The 26352-nt window shown below is 35.5% G+C and overlaps 1 protein-coding gene across 1 annotated transcript in view; it reads right to left on the reverse strand.

Annotated features, from left to right (window-relative positions):
* Positions 1-20954, reverse strand: part of LOC136025408 (phosphoinositide 3-kinase regulatory subunit 4-like) — a 74679-nt gene extending 53725 nt beyond the window's left edge. The window contains exons 1-4 of the mRNA XM_065701422.1: positions 20534-20954; positions 14689-14837; positions 9020-9172; positions 4905-5264 (exon numbers count right to left, since the gene is read on the reverse strand). Of these exons, the coding sequence (XP_065557494.1) occupies positions 4905-5264; positions 9020-9172; positions 14689-14837; positions 20534-20696 (825 nt within the window). The 5' untranslated portion in view covers positions 20697-20954. The remainder of the gene's footprint in view (positions 1-4904; positions 5265-9019; positions 9173-14688; positions 14838-20533) is intronic.
* Between the last annotated feature and the right edge of the window lie 5398 nt (positions 20955-26352).

Below are 26352 nucleotides of genomic sequence, written 5' to 3' on the forward strand. Positions count from 1 at the left end.
TGCAGCTGTGCTAGCGCAACAGCGCCATCTAACAAAAAAAGACTATAATTTATACCTACTATGATGTATAATCAGTCATTTGGTGGAGAGAATTCTCACAATGTGTAATAATGTAAAATATATTTGACGTTCGACAGCAAAAAATATTTTTCCAACTGTATACAGTGAAGAGTCAGTCATAACTTAGGCACTGCAAAAACTATCAAACCTCGACTTGGTCAGATTGGCCTCTAAAAGGCTAATAAAATGTTTGCTCTGGTAAAATTTAAAGGTTTGTTTTATTTTATTGCTGGAAAATTCTTATTGGTTCTCAGTTTGAATCCTTAATAGCTTCAGGTTGCACGCAAGTACATAAGCAAAATCTGTGTGACGCGATCTTTTCTAGTATCTCCCCAAGGGATTTCAGCGACCGACAGCAACTGGTTTTATTAAAAAATATTTGTCAAGATTCCAAACAAAATGAAAAACAACCTAAAATGAAAAAAAAAAGAAAAATATAATAGTCGAAAAGTAGTCAAGCAAATTATTTAACAATTGATTTTATCCATCACTGAAAATCCTTTGATGATGCAAAATACGAAATCTAATCCCAAAATCAAATAATGAGAGAAAGCGAGCATGTATGTATTATTATCCACAGATGTATTTTATCCACATCTTTAGAGAGGTTTAAAGTGGGTTATGCAACTAAAGGTTGATTGTTTGACTTTAAGAAAGATACAAACGCATATTGGGAATGCTAAACAAAGAGCACAACGTGTTAGAATGTTAGAAAATGCCAAATATGTGGTGCATGAATGAAGTGTTTTATCTGATATGTGGGCGTCAAGCGTTGGAAGATAACTTATTTGGGTGTGTCAAATATAATGAAATGTCTCCGCCTAATAAGCTTGATTGGGGATAGCTTTAGTTCTATTAGATGGCGGGGAAGATCTCTTATAGTTTGTATGGAGCAAGTTGGAATTTGCAGGTCATTAAAGACAAGTTTTTATGTAAATTCAATTGTGTTGATAACATCTTTATTTATCTACTAATTATTTATAATATTTGTTTCTTGTCCTGTCCCAATGACTTTTTTTTAAACAATAAATATCAAACAATATATATAAGAGTACGTCAGGTTAAAAGTATGAGTCCAAGATTGGCGAATCTCGAAAATTGGGGTTGACATTATACTTACAAAGTTTACAGCAGAGATCCAAACTTTTACACACCAGACATTGAACTTCTAGCTAAAGCTTGGAAAGTTGCGTGCAATTCTTGCTCGGGGCCAAAAATTTCCACCTTGACCATGAGGTAGAGCGTGTAATATGCGAGCTGAGCAGGAGTTTTATAGTCTAAATCACAGTGAATAGTCTGAAGTTGTTCCACTATGCTTTTGTTTCTTTGTACCATGTTTCTGTGTTTGAGCGGGAAAATCTATTCAAACAGACAAGCGAAGAGACGCGATGGTTCCCTGGTTCTATTGCCGAAATATTTTTTTTAGAATTATAATTAGAGTAAATCAGAGGTAAAAAACAAGTTTTTTTCACGAGTCCGAAAGTGCATCCATCTACACTTGTTAAAGACAATTTGTATTTGTGATTTTGGTTTAGCTTGTCGTTTAATTTTCTGTGTTTGAGATTGAGGAAGAGGAATGGTATTTCTATCATAAAATTTGCTAGTCCTAAGCTTTACTAGTTCACTCATTACTAGCGAAATTGGAGATTACCCTATATTACTACTTTCCTAGCAGTGATATCAGAAAGTTGGCTCAGTTGAAGAAGATTAACTTTTGAATTCAGAGATCTTTTTTGCACTGATCCCTTCTCTTGGAAGAGCTTATATACGATGATCACTTATCACTTATCCTTGAATATACGATATATGTTTCTTCCGATAAAAAATTCGTTAATAAAATATCTATCGCCTAATGACTTTGCACGAAAATGGATTAAGTCCTGATTACGTATAAAAACGGTCTTAGTCCCGATTCGGTGAAAAAAGCTAGAAGCATAACTCCTCCATCACCCTGCCCACTTTGAAATTGTATTTTTTTTATTACGTTGCATCTAGCTTTAACTAGAAGCACGCATGCATTTAAAATGTGTATGAAAGAGGACACAAAGGTATCGAACACCCCCTCCCCTCTTACCTCCAATCGCAAGTTAATTGCAGTAAAGTAGGTATATTGCATCTTGTTTGAACCAGAATCTCGCATAGATGTCCAATCTGTATGATTGGAGAAGCGCAGTCGGCTAAGGGCCCCTTCAATATTATCCTCTTCCCTCTCCCTCTCTTTGCCTGCCAACTTCTTAGTGGAATGGTATGCACTTTCCAACTTGTCTGAACTGGAACATTTTTAATCTTTATTGCTGGAAAACCAAAATGGACCCCTAACCCTACCAACATCTTATATTAAATCCATTATCGTATCACCTTTAGTTTTTTCCAATCAGTGTACCAAGTTCATTATTAGCTTGTGAACACTAATAATTTTTCGGTTGTTTCTTTTTTTCTGTTACTTTGACATAAAAGGCTAATTCGGTTCTATTATAGCTTATGGTAAACTTTTCTAAAATAGTTATCTTATCAATATCACCCAAACCACTCTCACCTCTAACCAGAAATGAAGGTTTGTTGTACTTTACTTTAATAAAAAATACACAATGATTTTCAATCAACATGAGTTGAGGCACAAAATGTACCCATGCCCCCTAAAAAACCCCCCTCTTCTCACTAGCTTTTTGGCACAAAGAAGGAACTTTTCACGATGCTTAGAACGAATCGCAAAATGGTTTTCATTATGCTGAAATGCTTTTCTAAAGTTGAGTCCCTGCAGCCCTTCTAGCCCCAACTTTTTGGTAGAAAAGGCATGTTGTATCTTGTTTAAATCAAAAAGGTGAAATGACTTTCAGTCTTTCTATTTGAGACTCAAAGCAGGCCCAGGGACATGTTACATTTTTTTGGAAGTGAATTTTCAATCTGTACGATGTGAAGCACAAAGTGGAAGCATGGTCCCTCCAAAACCATACCCCACCAAATTGTCAGTAAAAGGGTAACTAGCTTTTTTTCAATATGCTTGAAATTTACAGAGCAAGTACTTTGAGCCCATAGGACATATATAACGACAATTTTCAGATGCATACTATTCTTCAAAGGCAAATGAAGAGTTTTAGGGAGTAGCTACCTACCTGGCGAAAATCTGAACACCATTGGATTTACAAAGAGGCCGTCCGAAACTTTGCTTATAAGTTATGTACGCTTTGACTTTAAATCTTCTTTTTCTGTTTAAAAAATCTAATTTTTTTTCATCTAGCTTATACACATGTCTGTGCATCATTCTGATTATGAAAGACTGCTTTCTAACTTAAATCCGCCTTGAAACTCATTGAATATCGTTTCCTTTTTGAAGAAAAAATATGAAAAAATGGCAATATTTTGTGCATCTTACGCAACTAACGACAGAAAGACTATTTTGAAATGTTTTTGGTTTATAATAATTTTTTAAGCCATTTTAAAGTTTGAATTACGTGTTTATTGATGTAAATTTCTTTTAAACTTTGATTTTGTTTTTCAAAAAAAGTTGCTTGGTTTTTTTAACGTCTAAACTGTGTAAATGGGATGTGGTGAATTTGCGTGTAAAAATGGCAATAATATATAAAGTCTACTCTGTTTTTACTTTCACGTGTTGCATGACGGTAGTTTGAATGCTAAAACAAAAGAAAAACTTTCTTACGGGGATTTGAACCTGAGACAAAAGATTTGGAAGGGAGAGTCGCAACCATTATACCATGAAGGATCCACATAATTCAAATAAGCACATATTATTAAATAATGAAAAAACAAGGTTACTCACTGACAAAAGTTGTGATTCTAGACAAAATGTCCTACACTTTAAAACTGAATGCTTAGTTGTACCTTGTTTTGCGAACATAGATTTGTAACCACTGAAACTTCTACGAAGATATTCTTCAGGAATTTTCATCGATTTCCGTGCTCTCCTCAGCAATTTAGTTTATTTATAAACTTAGGCATGTAAGTATTAAAAAAATGATCAAATAGTAAGTTCTAAGCCTGATTCTTAGAGCATGTAGCTATTTACGGATCCGATCAAGCTAAATACTTAAGGATAAACGCCTTGAATCTGAACAATCCTAAAGAAAGGCTGAAGGTACTCTGCATCTTACAAAAGACACAGACTTGCACAAAAGGTGTGGCTGCCACATTTATATATATATATATTTTTTAAACCAAAAAGGCAAAGTTATTAAATTTCTTGGAAAAATTTTCTCTCCATAGATAGCACCACTTTCAAAGTGACTACGTACAACGTACAACAGGCTAATACTAAAGCAGCTGAAATGCACCTGATTATAACAAAATATTCAAAACTTAACAAACAAATTTACATTATGAATTTTAGTTATTTCCCACTGCTTATCATTTCCCACTATATGTAGCCTACAGAGACCCAAAATGCCTTTAATGAGCATTCAATACGTTTTTTTTAAGCACGATTTGACAATATTAGAGGGAAATGAAGATTGATAGATCCAAACTTAGACCTTGATTTTTCCTACTAAGTAAAAGTCAAAAATTTTTGCCCTTTTTCTTGTTTAAGCCAACAAAATATTTTTTTTTCCATCTCTTTCCGACTTGTGGAACCTAACTTTGACTTATTTACCTGCAACCATGTATTATGTCGACTCCAAAGTCCAAATTCGGCCCTTAGAGGGCTTGTGGTAGAGATCTTTTTGAAATAAATATCTTATCTTATCTAAGGAAGAAGCCGTCTTCTGTCTTTGAGTTACTGATGCAGTTTCTCTTGGAAAGATTACGAATTGAATAGGCAATCCTCCAACTTATTATCATCAATGGTTATAACAATCCTGAGAAGAAGAAGAAGAATAAGAGATACTCACTTTTAGAAGAAGAACGAGCATTTCTGTCTGTTTTGTCATTCCTTCTGCAACAAGTCGGCCAAATATATTTTTCATTGGTGCAACAGCTTCCGTATTTGAAAGATCTAATTCCCTTCCAGATGCACGAGCTATCTTCCTTTTTTCCAAGGTGTCCAAAAATTCTTTCAATTTTGGTAATCTTACAATGCTGTCGAAAACCGGCCGAGGGATGGGTTCTAAAGCTAAGTAAAGAAGCAAAAACTCGGACTCCATCGAAATAATCTGCTTTTTAAGGAATGGTTTCAGGATTTTGGCTAGTCTACCATACACATCAGCAGCATTGAACAGTCGGGCACAAATAGATAAAAATCGTGCAGCGCTCTGGAGAATTAATTTGGGCGTTAAAAAACTTATATAGAGATTTAGAAAAACAGTAAGAAAAATGATTTATGCATCTACACAAAATTTTCGTCTCTTTTTCATACAAGGAATCAAAGGTAGTAGAGGAAAGAAACAAAGATGCGATGTCATTAATACATGCTACGGCATTTATTGTAAAAAAAGGGAACCAGACCATGGAAATTAACAAAATAATACCAAGCATAATGAAAAATGAATAAGCTACCAACATATTTGAACTTACACAAAAACCAACTTACAATGTCCTACCGTTTTCAACCTGTTCCATACTAACACCGAGGAGGTGTTACCGCCAAATAGTATTACAGTATTCACTTCAAATGGTATTTATAAAACACTCTTCATCCTATTTCACACAAACCAACATGTTACCTCTTAAATTCTTTAACGTCTCAGGCTGAAACACTGTTTTATTCCGACACTTTGGGCATGAGTAAAGGAATTTTTTCTAAGATTCCCAAAATACTTTTTACTTTCACCAAGAGGTAAACAGCCCAGCTTAAAGCCCCCCTCCATGTCAAATCCAGCCTGAAAACAGTATATTTTCCCTGGAGGTATCAATTGGAGGGGGACAAGGGGTAATTACCCCCTAGATTTTGAAAAACATTTTTTTAGTAACTTTTTTTTAAATGTAACCAGATTTGAAATAAGGGGCAGATTAATACGATAACAACGGAACAAAAGGAATTGGGTAAAAAATTGACTTTTTAGGGTTTTGTTCACCAATCACAAGTAGCATTAGAACACTTAACGATACCAAGTTCGAGAAGCATTTTAACAAAAGCTTACCGAAAGTTAAATGTAGAGCATGTGAAACACTCACACACATGAAGCTCTCTATTTCGGAGAAAAAATCAAAACAAAAAAAACAGATATTACTTAACTAAAATAGTAGAGGAATAATTATGATTAAATAGTAGACTTTTAATTTTGCCTTAAAAAAACAACAAAACAAACAAAAAAACTGATTTGAATTCATAAATTTATCACATTTTTTATAGTTATAGCATATCAAACAAGCCGTAGATAATTTAGAAGACCATACAGCCTTTCCATGACAATAAATAAAAGTTCAAATAGGGATGAAATCCTTTCAATAGAAAGTGATAAATGTAAACACAAAAAATACTAGATATTTCGGTCACACATGCAGCGACCGTAATCAGTGCAGGTACAATTAATGCGGGTGCAATACTTTAGTCTCTTTACTATGGATTAAAGACTGTATATGACTTTTAAGGGGCGTTTCCCCCTTTTTGAAAATCAAGCAAATTTTCTCAGGCTCGTAACCTGTTATGGGATACAGTAAGCTTAATGAATCTCATATATTTAGAATCAGCATAATAAACCAATTCTTCTGATACGTTTATTGATATCAAAATTACGTTTTTAGAGTTTTGGTTACTATTGAGCCATGTTTCTCCTTACTTACAGTTCGTTACCACGAACTGTTTGATTTGGTCTAATATTTGTACCAAATTCTAATTCAGCGACTGTTCAATTAATTATATTATTTAAACTATTTATTATAAAATTATAGTAATAATCTTTACTACGGATTAAACGGTGAAGTTGCCCGCCCCTCCAAACTTTTAAAATATCATGTCCCAAGAAAAAAATTTAATTAAGAAAAATAATAGCACGTTCCTTAAAGAGAATCTCAAAATTCACAGTTTTTTCTTAAAACCAACTTCATTCTCTACTTCCTGACATCATTGTTTATGCTTTTTCAATGTTTTTTCCAATTTATTTCATAGTAGAAATAATTTCATTCCGGGCACGAAATACCAATAGCCTCAAATGTACATTAGTAATGTGTAATACATATAAGTAATACATCCCTACTCGACGTTTGTGAACGTACTGTAAGATATCTGCTCACATTGTCCAAGAAAGCGATAAAATTAATGTTTCTTAGCCTAAAATACATACCAGAAACCAATAATAGGCATACTAAACTGCAGAAGTTAAAACCCTTTCACTTGCAAACGTTGCATGGTTTTATGAAGAGTGGGACCAAAATTACCCCTTACAAAAAGAGGGCTATTCTCAGGTGATGAATCACGTAGAAAAAAATAAAGATATTTGAAAGAAGACCTACATTAATCTGTTATGCACCATTTTTGCTAATGATTCAAACTCCCTGAGAGAAATGAAAATACATGCTGATCAAAAACCAACAGTTGGTAACAGGAACAGTTGCAAACCTCTTTAATTGCAAAAGGAGCAAGGCTTATTTGAGAAACGGTACTGAAGACGGCTTAGCAAAGGTCTTCGAAGAAAAAGGATTGTTTTTAGCCAATGAACTAACTAGGAAAACTATAGACACCGTCTTCAGCATAAGAGTAGTAAAGAAAAACACAAAAAAAAACAAAATACAAAAAAACAAGAAAATAGAAAAAAAAATAAAATGATAAACAGGACTTAAGATGGCGCTTGCCGAAACAATTTAATTTTGAAATAATGAACCAAATATTAAAAAAATATAGATATTTTGGGAAAGCCTACAACAGGGCAGTGTTACATGCAGGAAAGGCTAAAAACAACATCAAGAAAATGCAGAGAATAAAACCACACAAAAGTAGGAAAAATAGTTAAAAATTAAACCACAGAAAAAACAGGATAAGAAATGAAAACGGCTTAAGAAAAAAAAGGATTAATGACACCCAAGTAGAGGTCTGAAGGAGCATTGAAAAAAGGAAAAAAGAAGCAAAACGAATGTGAAAAGAAGACACATTAGTGCCACCTATGCAATAAGTGATTTTTCTCGTTATTAAAGATGGTCTGCTGCAACTTTCCTGTGTGAGGTTTTCGACTAAGGCAATTCCAACGGTGCATCTTTACTTACGATAAGATACCAATTTTGAAGGTTTCCAGGTTATTTTTCAAAATTCCCATAATTTTTTTCCATAAAAAAACTTTTACTATTAAGATTAATCGGAATTGTAGTTCCCATCCCTCAATCGACATTTAATGGAAATTTTTTATTCACTTGACATTTTATTTTTCAAAATTCATTTTAAAATTTTGGGTTATGAGCCGTCGTTTGTTCTTTTCTAGGTTCTAGCTGTCACTGCAACCATGACTACAGTTCTCATATTTTGTTGACTAGTTCGACATTTTTCTCATGATTCTCTTTTCTTGTTTTTAAAACCAATTAAGCCAACATGGAACACTAAAATTATTTTATACACAAATTATACACTAATTATTTTATACAACAGAACGTATTTTTATTATTGCTGTTGTCAAGCCTTCGGGGCTTCTACTGAGTTACAAATTTATTTCTTTTATTAGGAGAAAACAGATCGAGAGACAACAACGGGAAGTATTTAAGATAATATTTTAATCTCTTATAATATTTTCAGCACCTTATACTTAAACAAAACTTAAAAAATAAGGTGAAAATCTCAGAGAATGTTAAGAGGAGGTTAAACTAAGCAAAAGGCACTAAACCAAAAGGCTAATGCTATTGCTTCTACTATTGCCACTGCTAATACTACTTCCGAGCCAAAAAATTGAAGTAGTACCCAGAAAAAAAATCTCTCTCAAATTGATATCAAGAGCTCCCAATTCCAAATATTTCCGAACTTAAGAAATTTTCTATTTCTATATGTTTCTACATATGTGATATAAAGGATTATACATTTTGTATAAACTAATATTTTAATCTGTTATAATATTTTCAGCACCTTATACTTAAAAAAAAACTTTACCATTCTGATCCACGAATTCGGATGTACTAGTAAAGGTGCAACTTCGTTAACCACCTCAAACAGAGTAGGTTTTTGAAATAGACCCAGCTGAGCTAGTCCTGATATTGCATCTATGGCATTAACTATAACATATTCCTCGGGATCACTGAGACCCTGAAACACAACTTAAATTAGGGACCGGATGTCTGATCATAAGAAAATAGAAGGGTGAAATTCGAATATTAAAAAAAAAATACTGAGTAAAAACATAATTAGAATTTTCTTTGGGGAGGAGGAGGGGTACAATCGAGGTGATGACAGTTGAGCGGGGAGGAGCTAATGATAATTCCAGTATAGATATTTTACAAATGTTGACAACTGAATTCTAAGAGCTTAAAACTTTGGGAGGATGGCCTTCATTAGCTTCTGCAAAAAGGCTCTGATTTTTAGCACTTTCCCAATCAAAAAACTTTATTTAGTCTTCATTCAGTGTTCAAAGTGCGAACATCTCTTGGGATTTATTGGATTTTAAACCTGGTTTGGACTTGTATTAATTAAGTGCTGTGAACTTTTCAGTGACCGTAGCTAATTCAGTTGTTATTTCGTAATATTTGCTATGATTCAACTTGACCTAGATTCAGAGTGAATATATTTTTTTTCTCAATTTTAAATTGCATTAATTCAGTGGTTTAAACTCGAATTATTTCAGTGACCATAGATAATTTTTGATTTCATATCATTGAGAAGTGTACTGGGAACAAGCAGAAGAGGGGAAGGAACCTCCCGCAAGCGACGTATTGTACCCGCCGGTAATAAGCTACCCGTAAATTGCGGGGAATAGTTGGGAGGGGGGTCCTTACACTTCCCTTGTTCCTAGGTTCCTTCATTACTGGTTTGGATAGACGAATGTGCAAGGAAAATGGACTTAGATCTTGAACCTTCGGAATGTTTAGTTTTTTTCCCCCGTTCTGAACTTTTTTCAGTATAACTTGGAGAGAGGAGTAGAAGATACAGTTATTTTGAAATCAGCTGTTGACTTTTTTGAGATGGCTGATATTATGAAGGGGAAGAAGCTGCTGTGGGAAAAGCTGTCGATTACGGATGCTTGTCCTAAACGCACGGGACCAAATGCTCTAATGAATCACCTGAAGGACATGCTTGAACAGTTTTCATCATAAAATGAAAACTGAGCCTTTTCCTATCATTCCTGTTTCCGTGATACGTTCCCCCACAGAGGTTCCGTGTTTGCCTGCAGTAGCCTATTCTAGGCTCCCGGCAAAAATTAATACTCTTCATCAGACCCTGCTGCAAATTAAAGATAAGGTGACTGCTTATGATCTCCACTTCCCAGGATTACCAGGGGACGGTGATGCTTCCATTCCAGTTGTAACGGATCAAGTGACAATCGTTATCACGAAGACACCGCGTGATCTTGACAATCCGTCGAAACGAAAAGCTGTGATTGATAAAATTGCCGGACATGAATGTGTTGAGAATATTCGCGCCTTTAGAGACTGAATAATTGTGAATATTGACAGCGTTGCGGCAAGCGGCTTTTGTGATTCAGCCCGATCAGTCCTGGGTGGATTGGATGTGAAGTTTCCGGAAAGGAAGTTCTACGGAATCGCAAAAGGGATTGGCGACTCATTTGATTTATCTTTGTTCAAGAACTGTTCTGGAGTTACTGAAGCCACCCGGATTGGAAATTCCTGGTGTGTCAAGATTGCCTTTAGTGATCAAGGGTCTCGTATTTCGGCTCCAGAACAGTTTCAACGGGGTTGAAAATTGAATATGAACTGATCCGTGTCTATGAATTTAAAAAAAAATCCCGAGACGCTGTAACAAATGCCAGTCTCCTGAACATCTAATTACTAACTGTCCTAGTACTTGCTATAAATGTACTAGAGGCTCTGGTCCTCATGAATATTGCAAAGACACCCCATGTACGGATCCGATAAAATGCGCAAATTGCGGTGATGATCACGTGGCATTTAGTTTTCGCTTTCCTCGTCTCCAGGCTCTTGTTAAGACCGTTACAGGGTGCCTTCATTAATGAACTGTCGCAAGATTTCGGTGTGCTCGTTTAACATTAACGGGACTAAAGACAGAGTGCCAAGTCTGGAGGAAAAGTTAAGCCGTTTTGATGTTCTTCTCCTGCAAGAACATTTGCTTCCTGCCTGCAGCGTGAACTTTTTACGAAGGAATCGTGATCACATTGTGTTTAGTACCAATACTAGATGGACTCGGGGTAGACCTTCTGGTGGCCTTGCGGGTTATATGAGACGGAATCTTGCAGATTTATCACCGGTGTGTTACCACTCATCTGAGCATTTTCTAGTTGTGAGACTTAGTGACTCTGTCCTAATTAATGCTTACCTGCCACATGATAAAAAGTCGGTACAGTCGTTCTCGAATTTCGCCAAGTCTTGTGATAAGCTACAAGGTCTAATAAGCGGAATTGAATCTCTTGGGTATTCATGGCCTCTTGCCGGTGATCTAAATTGCAACATTCACATATCATCCAGTCGATCTGAGACCCTACTAAATGCTCTACCAGCCGCGCATAGGACTATAAATAAAGATTGCAGCTTCTCATATATCCATAATAGTGGAGCAGTTTCTGATTTGGACCAGTGTGTATGTTCGCCCCTTCTTCATATCTCTGATGTTCATGTCGATGATGAGGAAAGAGACTATGACCATCTCCCTCTTAATTCAGATCTATCTATAAGCTCTACAATCAGCTTCAGTGCTCCTCCTAAGCCTAAAAAATGGATTTGCAAACGTGATTAAGATAATGCAAATTGGTCACTCTATTTTTCGACTCTCGCTATTCTGCTATCCACTATTTCGGTGCCTTATCATCTTCTTGGCGCTGGTTATTTTGTTAGTGATGCTCATGGTATGTTAAACTCTTACTACAGAAATATCGTTTCTTCAATTAAACAAGCTGAAGCAATAGCTGTTCCGTTGACTCGCGTGCGACTTAACACCCGTAAGACCTTTTGGAAATGTGATCCAGAACTTAAGAAAGTGAAGAACCAAGCCAAGTTTTGGTGGAAAATGTGGATTGCTTGCGGTAGACCTTCAAGTGGTCAAGTTTTTAGCATCAAGCAGAGAACAAAATCAGTTTATAAGCGTCATCTTCGTGCAGTTCGGTTTTCGGGCGCAGAATTTCCGACAAATGGTAAACACTGGCGAAATGTTCTGAATGTGCCGAAACTCGAAGAATCTTCATCTAGTGATATTATTCCAAGATTGTCGTGGATTAAACATTATACTCGCATCTTTTCCGCTATTAATTATGATGTTCATAGCCGTTTTACTGCTTTAGTAGCGAAGGTTCTTCCCAATAGTGTGAGCCAAAGACATGTTATGCCTGTTGATAAGGCTAATATTGTGAAATCTCTTCGACGGTTAAAGTCAAAGTCTTGTGACCTTGATGATATTTGTGCCACTCATCTTGATCCGAGGTCAGCTGAACTTCTGTCGCATCTTCAGTTATTATTTCAGATGTGCCTTTCAAGGTCTATTGTTCCTGATTCATTTTTATGTGGAAGTGTTACTACTATATTAAAGGCAGGAAAAGATCTAAATTCGTGTAATTCGTACAGGCCAATTACCGTCGCCTGTACTCTAAGTAAATTATTTGAGTATGTTCTACTCCCACATATCGATGAATTTTTTAATTATGAGGCTAACCAGTTGGGCTTCCGGTCAGGTCTGAGCTGTCAACATGCTCATCGTGTTATAGCACAGCTTATTAAGGAAGCCACTCTGAATAGTTATAGTCTTTATTTTTGCACCCTTGATATATCTAGAGCATTCGATAGTGTTTACCAGGCTCAGGCTTGGTATGCTCTTAGTCAGCTTGGTGTGAATGCGTCTGTGATTCTGGTTTTGAAGTTTCGGTATTCAAATTCTTATTTAAGATTAAAGTCAGGAAATGGTGATTTTTCTCGAACATATACCAGTCGAGTGTGGAGTGAGACAGGGAGGCGTTCTCTCTCCTCCTATCTTTAATGCTTCTATTGAAAATGTTTTGTCTGGTATACGTAGTTCTTGTTTTACAGGATTCACAGACGTATCATACTTAGCTTATGCTGACGACTTGCTTCTTATCAGTCGAACTGAGGCCGGTTTAGCGCTTCTGTCCGATCCGTTGCTGATGCATTTGCAAGAATTGGATTATTGCTAAATGTAGATAAATGTGAATTTCTCATATTTAATGGGGTTAGTTCGTCGCATCCTTTGGATTGCATTTCTTTTTCCGTACCACAAGTTACTTCTTTTCGATGGCTTGGGATTTCTGTTTGCAATTCTTTAAGTTTTTTCGTTTTCAGATGATTCAGGATATTCAATTTAAGCTTAAACTAGGGTATTCTAAAATTGTTGGAAATCGTGGACATTTCCGGCGACAAGCACTAACAAAGCTGTACTCGAGTTTCTGCGACCATTCTGTGTTATTTTGTGCTGTTTTTTTATGCTTTCGAATAAAGGTGACGTAAAGAGGGTCAAGACGGATTATTATCGGTATTTAAAGTTCCTACTTTATTTACCACGATCATTTCAGAACCGAAGGTTAATTAGTAAATATCAGGCAACGGATATTGTTCTTTCAGTGGAAAAATTATGTTCAAATTTAATTGATGAAGCGCCAATGTGTCTTGGTCCTAACAATCATCTTATCCGCCTCTTTTGCTAAATTGTTATTTTTTTTTCTTGTATTTGTGTTATTTCTTTTTGTGTTGTTTTTTCTGTGTTCTTTGTGTTATTTGTAGTTCTTTGTTTTTCCCTTTTGTAAGTGGGTAAGAAATAAATTATTATTATTATTATTATTAACCCTAAAACCTAACATCTTCTTGTGATATTGAGTTGAAAATCAGTATTTTCATGACCGGTATAAGAAAACAATAATGAAGATCTGATGGCCAACAAATAATTTCATATATCAATATTTAAAAATTTTATTTACTGACTTAATACATTATTGAAAGTTTCGATTGGTTTAAAGTTTCCATAGTATTTATCAAGCAGAGACCAACAATGTCTTATATACTGATTAAAAAAACAAAACAATACAAGCTAAGTTGTATAAACGTCGGAATATTTACTTTTAGACGTGATTATACTACATAAGGAAAGAAAATTGGGTATGACAGAATTTATAGGCCAACCCAACAGAAAGAGGAAAGCTACTGGTACTTCATACACCAGGAGGTCTCACGGAAAGAAACAGAATGGAGTCACTCTAAAACATTCACTCACACAAGAAACAACATTTTTCTGTGATTAATCGAGAAATAGTTGTGTTAACGCTCATTTTGACTATTACTTAATCAACTTCATACATTCAGTCATTAAAGAAATTGATTTTAAAACAAAGAAAGTGTTCCAGAATTGGAAAAGAAAGTACTATAAGAACTGGGAAATGTTTCAACGAGTTTTCGAGAAAAGCTTTGATTTTCGAAGAAATTTTGGACTGGAGCAAAATTAAATTTTCGTGTATCTTCAGGAAGAAATGATTATTTTCGAGCAAATCTTGGGGATTTTGGGAGCCAAATTTTAAGGATTTAGAAAACTTCTGATATTTCCTCAAAATTTGGGGATAGTGGAACGACTTGATTCCCACACTTCTATACAGTGTACAGAAAAGAATATGGTAAAAAGAATTTAACGTATTGTATTACCTGTTGTAAGAGAGGTTTGAGAAGGGTTGAACAAGTCCATCCAATGTACGCAGCTACCCCTACAATAGCCTTGAAGAAGGAGGATCGAAGCTGATGATCAGTCTTGTCGTTTAGAAACGTAATCATATGAGATAATATCACGTCATTTGCTGCAAAAAGTAAGAAAACGTAAAATTCATAAACTGTAGTAAACGCCACAGACATTAAATAAGTAGCAATAAAATAAATCATTTTATTCATTCAATTGAAGGACTCAGTTTTTCTTCATCTTTTTCGTTTAAATAGGTGGTTTCAACACATTTTTCATCAATATCCAAGCTATTGTACCTCAGAAAATAGTCTTTCATAAGAAGCTAATAAAGTTTTGGCAAAGATACATTCGAAAAATGGTTCCTTGGTAACATAACATGAAATCTCCATGAGGTATTAGTGAGATCAGGTATTGAAGGAAAATAATTGAAAATCTATTAGGGAACTGCAACAACTGGGAAGCCGTGTGTTGCTTACTTTTTGCCAATGGGTAAAATGGCCCATTCTTTGAAGACTGGAAGCGACGTGACGATTAAATTTGCTGATCTGCTGATAACATGGAGGCATTATGGGAAATGCTACAAATGCAGACTAGCTATTATGAGATAGTTATAAAGTAAATGTTGAGAACCCTCGATGTCTCCTCAGAAAATTGAAGTTTGTTCCAGGTTCTCTGGATCTCTACATCTTGTCTAGTCTGGTGACCAAAGAAGATGTTAAAAGATCTGGAACTAGAATTCGCCCTTTATTGTTTAACCTTCTTTCTCCTGGTTTACAGGCCTTAATATCTGAAGGTTGACGCTTAGTTTGAAGGATCTGTTAAATTTTTTTTCATATTTTCAGAAAAGTGCTTGCCTGCCCTTGGATATGCTAAAAAATTTCATCAAATAAACTCAATGAGTCCAGGATTGGCAGGTCAGAGAAAGACTCAGAAATCCATTCAATGGTCTTGTATCATCTGTTAAGAAGAGGATAAAGAAAGCCTTTTGTGAGCTAGAAAACATGAGACAATAATTTTTTCACCTTTAGCAAATATGTCCCTTTCCTCTTATGACAGAAAATTAAGCTTTTTAAGTTTTAGAAAGCTTAAACTACTACTACTAACATCTCACCGCAGCACCATACCGCCTGAAGCCAACACAGTTACGCACGCTCCTCCTCCATCCCAAACTATTTAAAGCCACCCTCTTTAAAACCTCCCAGGAAGTTCCCATTTCCTTTAAATCTTTCTTTATGACATCTTCCCACCCCAGAAGAGGACGACCTACTTACTGTTTAGCCCCAGACGGTTGGCCAAAAAGGACAGTCTTCGGCAATCTGTTATCCTTCATCCATAGAGCGTGCCCTAGCCATCTCAACCTTTCTTTCATTATAGCCCTAGAAAGCAGGATGTTTGGCACTGCTCCTAACGTCTTTACTAATAATACTACCAAGGCAAGTGAAGCTGCCAACCTGATCAATCTTTCGTTACCCAACGTCCCCTTTTCATCTTCAATTATTCCTGGCATTAGTGACTTAGTCCTCTTAATATTTATTTTCAAACCTATTCTAGCACCCTGAAATCACAAAACCTCTAAAAGCTTATTCGTTTTTCTCGAACTTTCATCTAGGATACTTAAATCATCAACATAATTTAAGTACAGGAGAGTTTTTCCTCCCCATTTGATTCCGTGGTCTCCCATTGCCTTTCCTATGCTCCTTAAGACAAAGTTCATCAAAATGATCCATATAAAGTGGGATAGAACACAACCCTTCTTAACTCCTGATTTAATAAAAAACCAGTTGGTAACCTCCAACCTTAACATAGCACTAATCACTTGAATGTATTTGTCTGGTATACCATACAAGGATCAACAGAATCGAACGCTTGCTCATAATCTATAAAACTGAGGATCAAAGGTGTTTTACAACTCAGGCAATGCTCAATTATTAATCTAAGAGCGAAAATTTGTCGACACATCCTCTACTATTTCTAAAACCGCACTGTTCTTCTTTCGAAACCTTGTCTACAGCAACTCTCAGTCTAAAAAGTATTATATTACAATAGGGTTAAAAAAATAGAGAAAGGTTACGAAAGGTTATTAATAGAGAAAATGCTTCCTACAACACGTACGAAGAATGAAAGACCGCCTTCAAGTCCGTTGTTGCACCTAGCTGATCCAAAGTCTAGCGTAGATCGATAGCTGAATAATTTTCTGGACCCTAGCCACAGAGAGTTCAAAGTGCCTAGTCTGAAAAAAAGTCGGCAGAGAAAACCTATCCCGGTCCCAGGGTAAAGCAAAAGGATTTGCATCTGACAAGGCCAGAGAGTGAAATCAATGGAAGAAACAGCTTTTTTTCGCATGCTGACCAATAGTTGGCGTCCCATAGGTAACAATCTCCTGATTCAGCGCCTTCGGTCGGAAGTGCAATGCGTGGTTGTGGCAAATCATCCGACACTTCCCATGTTTTTACCAGATTTCTCCATAAACCCATTTAGTGCTTGGTAAAATCTGGCTGAGTTTACGGAGTTCCACCATCGACCCCCTTCCAAACCAAACAACGAGCAACACCAGGACTCGAACCTCTGTTCTCAAGATTTCAAGTTCAGTGCGCTAACGACTCAGCCAGGACGGTTTGATAGATAAAACAGGGCCCCATTAATTGAATAAACACATAGATAAAATTGTCAATGTCTATTCAAATCCCGAAGCTGATTTTCTTATGTGAAAGAAACTGATTTAGGTGAAAGGGTGCTAAGAAGAATCGCCAAATGTTTAGTGGAGTATGTTCAATTAACAGGAATTAATTAATGAAAAAAACAAACAAGTTTTTGCAACTGAAAGTAAGGAGCAACATTAAAACTTAAAACGAACAGAAATATTACGTATATGAGGGAGGTTACCCCTTCGTCAACACTTCACTTTTTGCGCTAAAGTTTGAATTCCATCCCAATTCTTTAACAATGACTCCTGAATCACAAAGGCAGTTTAATTTTAGAATCAATAGGTCTTTTAAAAGTACTAAAAAAGTTTGGCAAAAATGTAAAATTCCACACTTTTGTACATACGAGCTTCAAACCTTTACAATAGGGTTATCCGGTATGCTGAATCTGATGGACAAATTTTCATTAAGGCCACTTGATATCTTGGGGGTCTTTCCCCCTTTTTCAAAAATTGGGCAAGTTTTCCCAGGCTCAGAACTTTTGATAGGTGCCATTAAACTCGATGAGTTTTACATACCTCGAATAAGCATCAAAATTTGATTGTTTTGGTGCATCTACTGTTATCAAAACTATGATTCCTAGAAATTGCGTTACTATTCAGCTGCATTGTTCCTAACTTACAGTTCGTTTCCGCGAATTGTCTGAAAATAAAGATAAACTTATCGTTGTGCTACACAATTTAAAATTAGCAACGTAAGAGGTGTAGAATAAGCAGGATTAATATGATGTGCATCTAGGAGAGCACCAAAAGCAAAAGAGGCTCTCAATCCACCAGGAAGCAGCCTAGAGATCGAGCATTAATTGAACGATATGAGATAGGTAGTCCTGATGATGTACTAAATCCAAAGAAAAAGTCTTGGGAAACTTTGCAGACTCTGATTGTGGATTCCAACAGCAAAAGTACTTGGAAAGGACAGCCTCTCGTGTCGTCCCAAGAAAGATTTATAGCTACAGCTCTGCGGTAAGTCCCCATCAGATAGCCCAGTTCACCCTTTATTTAAGTTGAAAATCTGGTCGGGTTATTTAAGTTGAAGTGGTTAACAAGGAATAAAATGGCTCTTCAATAATAATAATAATGAAAAAAAAATATCATCCCTGCTTAGCAGATAATCTATATTGATTACCCAATTGGTTTGTCGGTGAAGATTATATGAGAACTCCTGATATTTCACTTCAAACAAGTAGTCGGGCTATCGAATGCATCTTGTGTCACCTAACGCCCACTTCAACTTTTAACCCCTTTAGAAACTTTTAAACTCCTTTGCCTTACCCCAGTATCTGTACATTGATTCTTTTTGGAAACTTTTTACAAGATCTGGAAAATCAACACTTCTATGACTATTACTTACTTTTCTAGAAAGGTATCTTTGGAAAGGAATCTTTTGCTTCAAACACGAGGTTTATGACGGAACAATACGGAGTCTTAGAGGACATTAGCTCCTTCTTTTTTTTAAAATCGTCTGTATACCATTCAAGGTAGTTATGTATTGACCAGACCTTGAAATATCCATCCATCTGATGCAAACAGGGGAATTCCCAGCCTACAATGGAAGGACCTATTTGAAAGCCAGTACGGTATTTAAAATTTCTTTTCTTATCTTTCCTCTGTCTGGAAGGATAACAGAGCATTCTCAATTTCCACCTAACGCATTCAACAAATTATGTAATGTTTATAAACTAGGCAATTTTTAGTATCTTTGGATACCATTTGATAAAACTAGGTAGCTTTGGAAATATATCTTTAGCATCTTTGGAAAGGAATCTTTGGTTTCAGACACGAGGTTTACGACAAAACAATACGGAGCCTTGGAGGATATCAGCCTGGTTTTGAAACTCAGCTGTATACCATTCAAGGTAGTTGAATTGACCAAACCTTGAAAAGCCAACAGGAGGATTTGGGCCTATAGCGAATGACCAATTCAAAAGCCAGTCTGGTATTTCTAGAAGTTTTTTTTTGTATATTCCCTCTGTCTGCGAGGATATCACAGCTTTCTTGATTTTCACCTTAAACAACTTTAGCAAACTATACCATGTTGATAAACAGCAATCGTACAAAGTTTATCATGCATTTTAAAAGGGGATTGCAATAGTTAAATTTCATAAAAAGTAATGAAAATTTCTTAATCTGCCACTTAATCTATTTGTTTGTATTCAAGAGGAAACGAGACATGGGGAGAGGGAGGTATATTTTAGAGCTGGACTATCTAGGGATGGTATTAAGTGGGCGATTTCTTGTTGATGTGATTTTATGTCACTGGATGGAAGAAGATGTTCGGGAAAGATTAAAATGAAGAGTGGTCCTAGCGGTAGTCCAATGTATGGAATGGGAAAATTTGTTTCATTTTCTAAACAAATAAGAACAGTGAGAATATTTAAGAAAGGTGATATTCGGAGTGGATGAGCCTTGGGCGGAAATATTGGTCAAAAATGGTGTTTAATTAATACTAAGAATATGGTGCGGCTTATTCGTGTAGGTATAACTCATCAATGGGTTGTTATGGGATTAATGTGTTTGTATTAGTGTTTTTTAATGATTTTCCATGTTTTTATTGTTATGATCAAAAATTTTAATTGAATTTTTTCCCTGTATTTGTATGTTGTTCTCTTATCGTGGCCATAGCCCAGTGTTTTTTTTTTGTGTGGCCAATATAAAAACATACTATGTACTACACAATCAAAACAACTTTGATCTCAAAACATAAAAGAAACCCAAATATAATTTCTTGCCACCATGAAAAACTAATTTTGTTTTTACTTAGCGTAATTAGTTGAAATAGTTACGACTGAAAATGAAAGATTGAGACAACCACAACTATTCATAACTATTTAAAGAACAACCTTTGATGACACGATCGCTCCAAGCTTTCTTTTTGCAAGTTTTTAGAAATTTCGCTCCAAATTTTATTACGTTTATTAATATTCCCCTACGTTTTTAGAACCCAAATTTTTAAACGGAGAGAAAGAGTCCGAAATAATTTAAGACAAAAGCGTGCAGAATTTCCGGTAACCCTTCCCTATCTGTCTCCCCACGACTGGAAAAATCAGCAATTACTGGTCCTGACTTCTCTGAAATTTATTCCAAAGCTTTTAAGAACTTTTTTTTAGACTCACCTCTTTGTTTTCCAAAGAAAATACAAAGTTGAGAGATGCCATTTTCCACCAAACCTCTTTTCACATGATTATCAGGATCGGTTAACAAAGAGGTGACAATTTTTTGAAATGACTCTTGAAGATTATTTAATTCAGTATCGTAATCCACATGCGGCGTCCACATTGGAGATGAAGGGGTTAAAGGGGTAACAGGGATTACCTCAAGCTCCTGAGTTGATTCATGATAAATATCACCTAGAAACCTGAAAAACGAAAAAAAAGATAAAGATAAATATTATGTATCTTACAATTCATCAAATACAGCGTGTGATAGTAGGTAGTTTAAATCAAAATATACGAAACTAAAAATAAAGGAAGATTGAAGTCTAGCTTAAAATAATTTCATGATTTTATTTACCACATAACCACAAGGTCAGACATGCTCATTCGAGGAGGGGGAATTTCTCTCACTAGGTTTTTTCACCCTACCCTTAGAATTCCAAAATAGCTTTATTAGGTATTGACATTGAAAATACCTCTTTTTATTATATTCATTGATAAAAAATCGAAAAACGACAAAATTACAGGGGGAGGGGGAAATTACATTTCCCCCCTCCCCCATAAATTTTCTAAAACTGACGCTCCTGAATAAGATCTACAAGATTATAGTATTATATTCTGACTGATGTTGAAATTAAAAAAAAAGAGAAAGGATTTGATTTACCTCCAGCCGAATGTGCATCATTGGTTATATTTGTATTCTATAAGGTCCTATAGAGCGTTTCCTACGCAAAAAGAAACGACCCATGGGGATTTTTGACGATAACGTCATTTGGCATCTAGACTCTAGATTCTAGAGTGACCTCAGGTCTTTAATGATGGCGAATTACTAATAAAAGACAAGCAAAGACTTCAATCTCCTCCCTTTGTTAGCTCAAGCTTGTCAAGTAGTAAAAACGGTGAACAAAAAAAATATTTGATTTAACAATGGAATAATACAATCTAGTATACTTTAAGGTTATAACTTCTTAATGATACTAGGGCAGCGAGAGGACTTTCGACCAATCTCAAGGATAAGGGAAACTCTGTCTCTTTTTTCCGTAAAAGTATGAACGACTAGTTTTAAAAATATTTTGCATCCGATTTTGGACCAAAAAATAAAACATATAAATCCAAATATATTTAAGATATAAACATATCTTATGGAGGTGCTTATTATTTGAAGAAAAGAATCATAGTTAGATATTTATTTAAAGGCCCCGATCTAGGCTACGGTTGCCTCTGAACACAGTTTCAAATTTACTGAAATCTTACTTCAAATGAAAACGAAAACGTAAAAGAAAAGGTAAAAGAAAATAAAGACGACTTGGTCATAGAAGAACATAAACGATAACGTAAGAGAAAAGAAAAAAGAAAAGGAAGACGACTTGGTCAAAGAAGAACAATTCCTGTAACGGAATTCGACTCAAAAAATTCCAGAATAGAAACAAATAGAAATGAACTTACTTTGTCCAAATTAAAAAAGCTTTGGTAGTACAGTGGGTTGATACTCTGTCTAGCAGAGTTCGGAGTTCGATTCCAAATGTCGAAAGGCTGGGCGATAGGCTTACTACCTGTCCCCGTAAAAAAGACCCAGCAACTTGAATGTTGATTTGAGGCCCTATGCACCATTAAAGGCTCTAGAGGATCTTATTCCTTTATACCTTTTTTTTACCTCATTTTATTTCCTTTCCTTTAACCCCTAAGCTATATGAATTCCAGAGATAGTTTTCCCTCAAAATCTCTCTAGAAATTTTCTTGACTAAAACAAGTTCTTGGAACAGCTACTTACGAAAGAATACTAGTTCTACACGTTTTTGGCATGGCACATTTAATAGTTCAGCTTTCAAAGAAGAAGCTTTTCACGGTTTTAAGCAAAACTTTGTTAACTGGAAAAACGACATTTTGGGTAGGATAACGATTTGAATCAGAAATAAACTAAAAGTTTAAACATAAAAAAATTCAGTCATTAGACGAAATGAAATCCAGCTGCTGAAGAAGAACTCAGCTTCGGTCAGAAGATTAATCTATTCAGATTAACCTCTTCACTCGTTGAAATTTCTATTCTCCATTCACAGCTTCATTCAAGATGTGTTCGAAAATGTAGACTAGGGATAACTAATAATCATATTGGTTTGCTTTATCAACAAAGCTATGCATAGGTAGATAGGGAATTCCCCCGACACAATTTGAATAAAATTATTATGAATTTTCATCTACACTCCACAGGATCCATGGAGTGTGTGAACCTATGTAGTATTTGAATCTGTTGAGAAGGGAGTCTATAGCACTTTAACATGGGTTTTATTGGATTTATTACTAGTAGCGCCACTTGAAGTGCAGTGGTACCAACTGTAACTTGAAAAACTCCTAGCAAGCTTATTTTCAGATAATTAAATATTTGGTTCTAACTGAAGGTTACAATTGAGTTGGATTTAACCTGAAATTAAATAAAAAAAAAGTTTTATAACTGAAAATAAGGAGCGACATTAAAACTTAAAACGAATGGAAATTACTTCGTATATGAAAGGGGCTGCTCCCTCCTCAGCGCCCCACTCTTTACGCTAAAGCTTGACTCTTTCTCTCAACTCTACTTTTTAAAAGAGTAAAAAATTTAGCGTAAAGAGCGGGGCGTTGCGAAGGGAGCGGCCCCTTTCATATACGAAGTAATTTCTGTTCGTTTTAAGTTTTAATGTTGCTCCTTACTTTCAGTTATAAAACTTATTTTTTTTTATTTAATTTCTGAACGTTTTTGGATTAATGCATTTTTTCATAGTGGCTCTCCGCAGATGAATAAAAAAACGAAGTTTGCATATTTATTTTTTCGTCTAAATGGCTTTCTCATAGTTTTGATTAAATGATTTTGAGAAAAAATGGGAGCAGGGGAGGAGGCCTAGTTGCCCACCAATGTTTTGGTTACTTAAAAAGGCAACTAGAACTTTTAATTTCTTACGAACGTTTTTACTAGTAAAAGATATACGCAACTTGCGAGTTAGCTTAAGTAACGAACTTCTGTATTCGTATGTTTTAATTACATATAAGAGGGGGACCACCCCCTCGTCAGTACCTCACTCTTTAAACTTAAGCTTAAATTTTGTCCCAATTCCTTAAGAATGACCCCTGAATCACAAAGGCCGTAGAATAAATAGTTACAATTTATAGAATAAATAGTTAATTAAAGTATAAATACTTTAAAATAAAATACATTAAATTATTAAAAAGCGCGAAGAGCGAGAGGTGAGGTGAGGGGGATGTGAACCCCTCAAATGCGTAAAAATTTCTGTTCGTTTTAAGTTTTAATGCTGCTTCTTACTTTCAGTTGAATGTTTTTTTTAAATGACGCTTGAAAATCCTGCGCTCCGTTCACGGAAATTTTCTTCCTCCATGGAAAGTTCCCCCAATATATCCCCCTCTTCTCAACCCCCCCGACCAAAAAAGTCCCTGAAAACGTCTGTACACTTCCCAATAACCATTACTATATGTAAGCACGGTCAAAGTTTGTAACTTGTAGCCCCTCCCATGGGGACTGTGGGGGAGTAAGTCGTCTCCAAAGACATAGTTATAAGGTTTCTCGACTATAGTGAATAAAATGGCTATCTAAAAATTTTGATCCGGTGACTTTGGTAAGATAATTTGCGTGGGAGGGGGCCTAGGTGCCCTCCAATTTTTTGGTCACTTTAAAGGGCACTAGAACTTTTTATTTCCGTTAGAATGAGCCCTCTCGCAACAGTCTAGGACCACTGGTTCGATACGATCACCCCTGGGAAAAGAAAAAAAAAAAAACAAAAAAAAAAAAACAAATAAACACGCATCCGTGATTTGCCTTCTGGCAAAAAATACAGAATTCTACATGTTTGTAGATAGGAGCTTGAAACTTCTAGAGTAGGGTTCTCTGATACGGTGAATCTGATGGTGTAATTTTCGTGAAGATTCTATGACCTTTAGGGGTTGTTTCCTCCTATTTTCTGAAATAAGGCAGATTTTTTCAGGCTTGTAACTTTTGATGGGTAAGACTAAACTTGATGAAACTTATATATTTAAAATCAGCATTAAAATGCGTTTTGTTTGATGTTTCTATTAGTATCAAAATTCCGTTTTTTAGAGTTTTGGTTACTATTGAGCCGGGTCGCTCCTTACTACAGTTCGTTACGACGAACTGTTTGATCTCCTCAGAGCATGGTTTTCTAAGCATTATTTTTTTTTATATGAATGAATTAAAGATAGGTTGGTGTGGGTTGAAATGGGGACTTAAGATTTTTGTATTCAGGGGAATGAGGCAAGCGATTTTTCTGTGATCCCTGCAAAAAATATACGCTACGGTGTTTTTCTTTTTTTAAGCTCGTCGTACATCAGTCTCTATGGCTAGTTTAGATACGAAAAAGTTAATTTTGCAAGAAAAAGTGGCATTTCCAGGGTATAAATACTAAATTCTAAGTTTTTATTGTAAATAACATCTATAGCTTTAAATTGTTGAGTTGAAAGACTTAAAAAAATCAAAGGTATTGGAGTCTATGGAGTCTCCTAAAGTTGATTGTTTTTAAATGGTGCCCAAAGTAGCTAAAAAAAAGTTAAGTATGGCGAAAAGTCTGGGCGGTGATACATGAAATTTTTGAGGGGAAGCCTCATTTTACCTCATTAACCAAAACAAAGGAGACAAATTATACAAACGCAAAAAATTATGACAATAATGGTGATACTTCGAGAACCGCGTACAGTGGAGCACACTATTTAACAGTGGGAATAGCAATTTGTATAAAGATTTCTGAAGATTTGCGCTAAATCTAGCTCATAAAAATAGCCAACGAAGACTGTTAAAAAAAATTAAAAAAAAACATTTTAATTTAGGAATTGGTGGCCTGACCCTAAACAGGTTCACTCAATTTATTGCCAGAGAGATACTTGTTTAAGCCAATTAATGAGAACCGCGAGAACACTTCGAGAACCGCGTACAGTAGAGCACACTATTTAACAGTGGGAATAGCAATTTGTATAAAGATTTCTGAAGATTTGCGCTAAATCTAGCTCATAGAAATAGCCAACGAAGACTGTTAAAAAAAATTAAAAAAAACATTTTAATTTAGGAATTGGTGGCCTGACCCTAAACAGGTTCACTCAATTTATTGCCAGAGAGATACTTGTTTAAGCCAATTAATGAGAACCGCGAGAACACTTCGAGAACCGCGTACAGTAGAGCACACTATTTAACAGTGGGAATAGCAATTTGTATAAAGATTTCTGAAGATTTGCGCTAAATCTAGCTCATAGAAATAGCCAACGAAGACTGTTAAAAAAAATTAAAAAAAACATTTTAATTTAGGAATTGGTGGCCTGACCCTAAACAGGTTCACTCAATTTATTGCCAGAGAGATACTTGTTTAAGCCAATTAATGAGAACCGCGAGAACACTTCGAGAACCGCGTACAGTAGAGCACACTATTTAACAGTGGGAATAGCAATTTGTATAAAGATTTCTGAAGATTTGCGCTAAATCTAGCTCATAGAAATAGCCAACGAAGACTGTTAAAAAAAATTAAAAAAAACATTTTAATTTAGGAATTGGTGGCCTGACCCTAAACAGGTTCACTCAATTTATTGCCAGAGAGATACTTGTTTAAGCCAATTAATGAGAACCGCGAGAACACTTCGAGAACCGCGTACAGTAGAGCACACTATTTAACAGTGGGAATAGCAATTTGTATAAAGATTTCTGAAGATTTGCGCTAAATCTAGCTCATAGAAATAGCCAACGAAGACTGTTAAAAAAAATTAAAAAAAACATTTTAATTTAGGAATTGGTGGCC

Source organism: Artemia franciscana, chromosome 3, assembly GCF_032884065.1.
Source record: "Artemia franciscana chromosome 3, ASM3288406v1, whole genome shotgun sequence".
NCBI classification, from domain to species: domain Eukaryota; kingdom Metazoa; phylum Arthropoda; class Branchiopoda; order Anostraca; family Artemiidae; genus Artemia; species Artemia franciscana.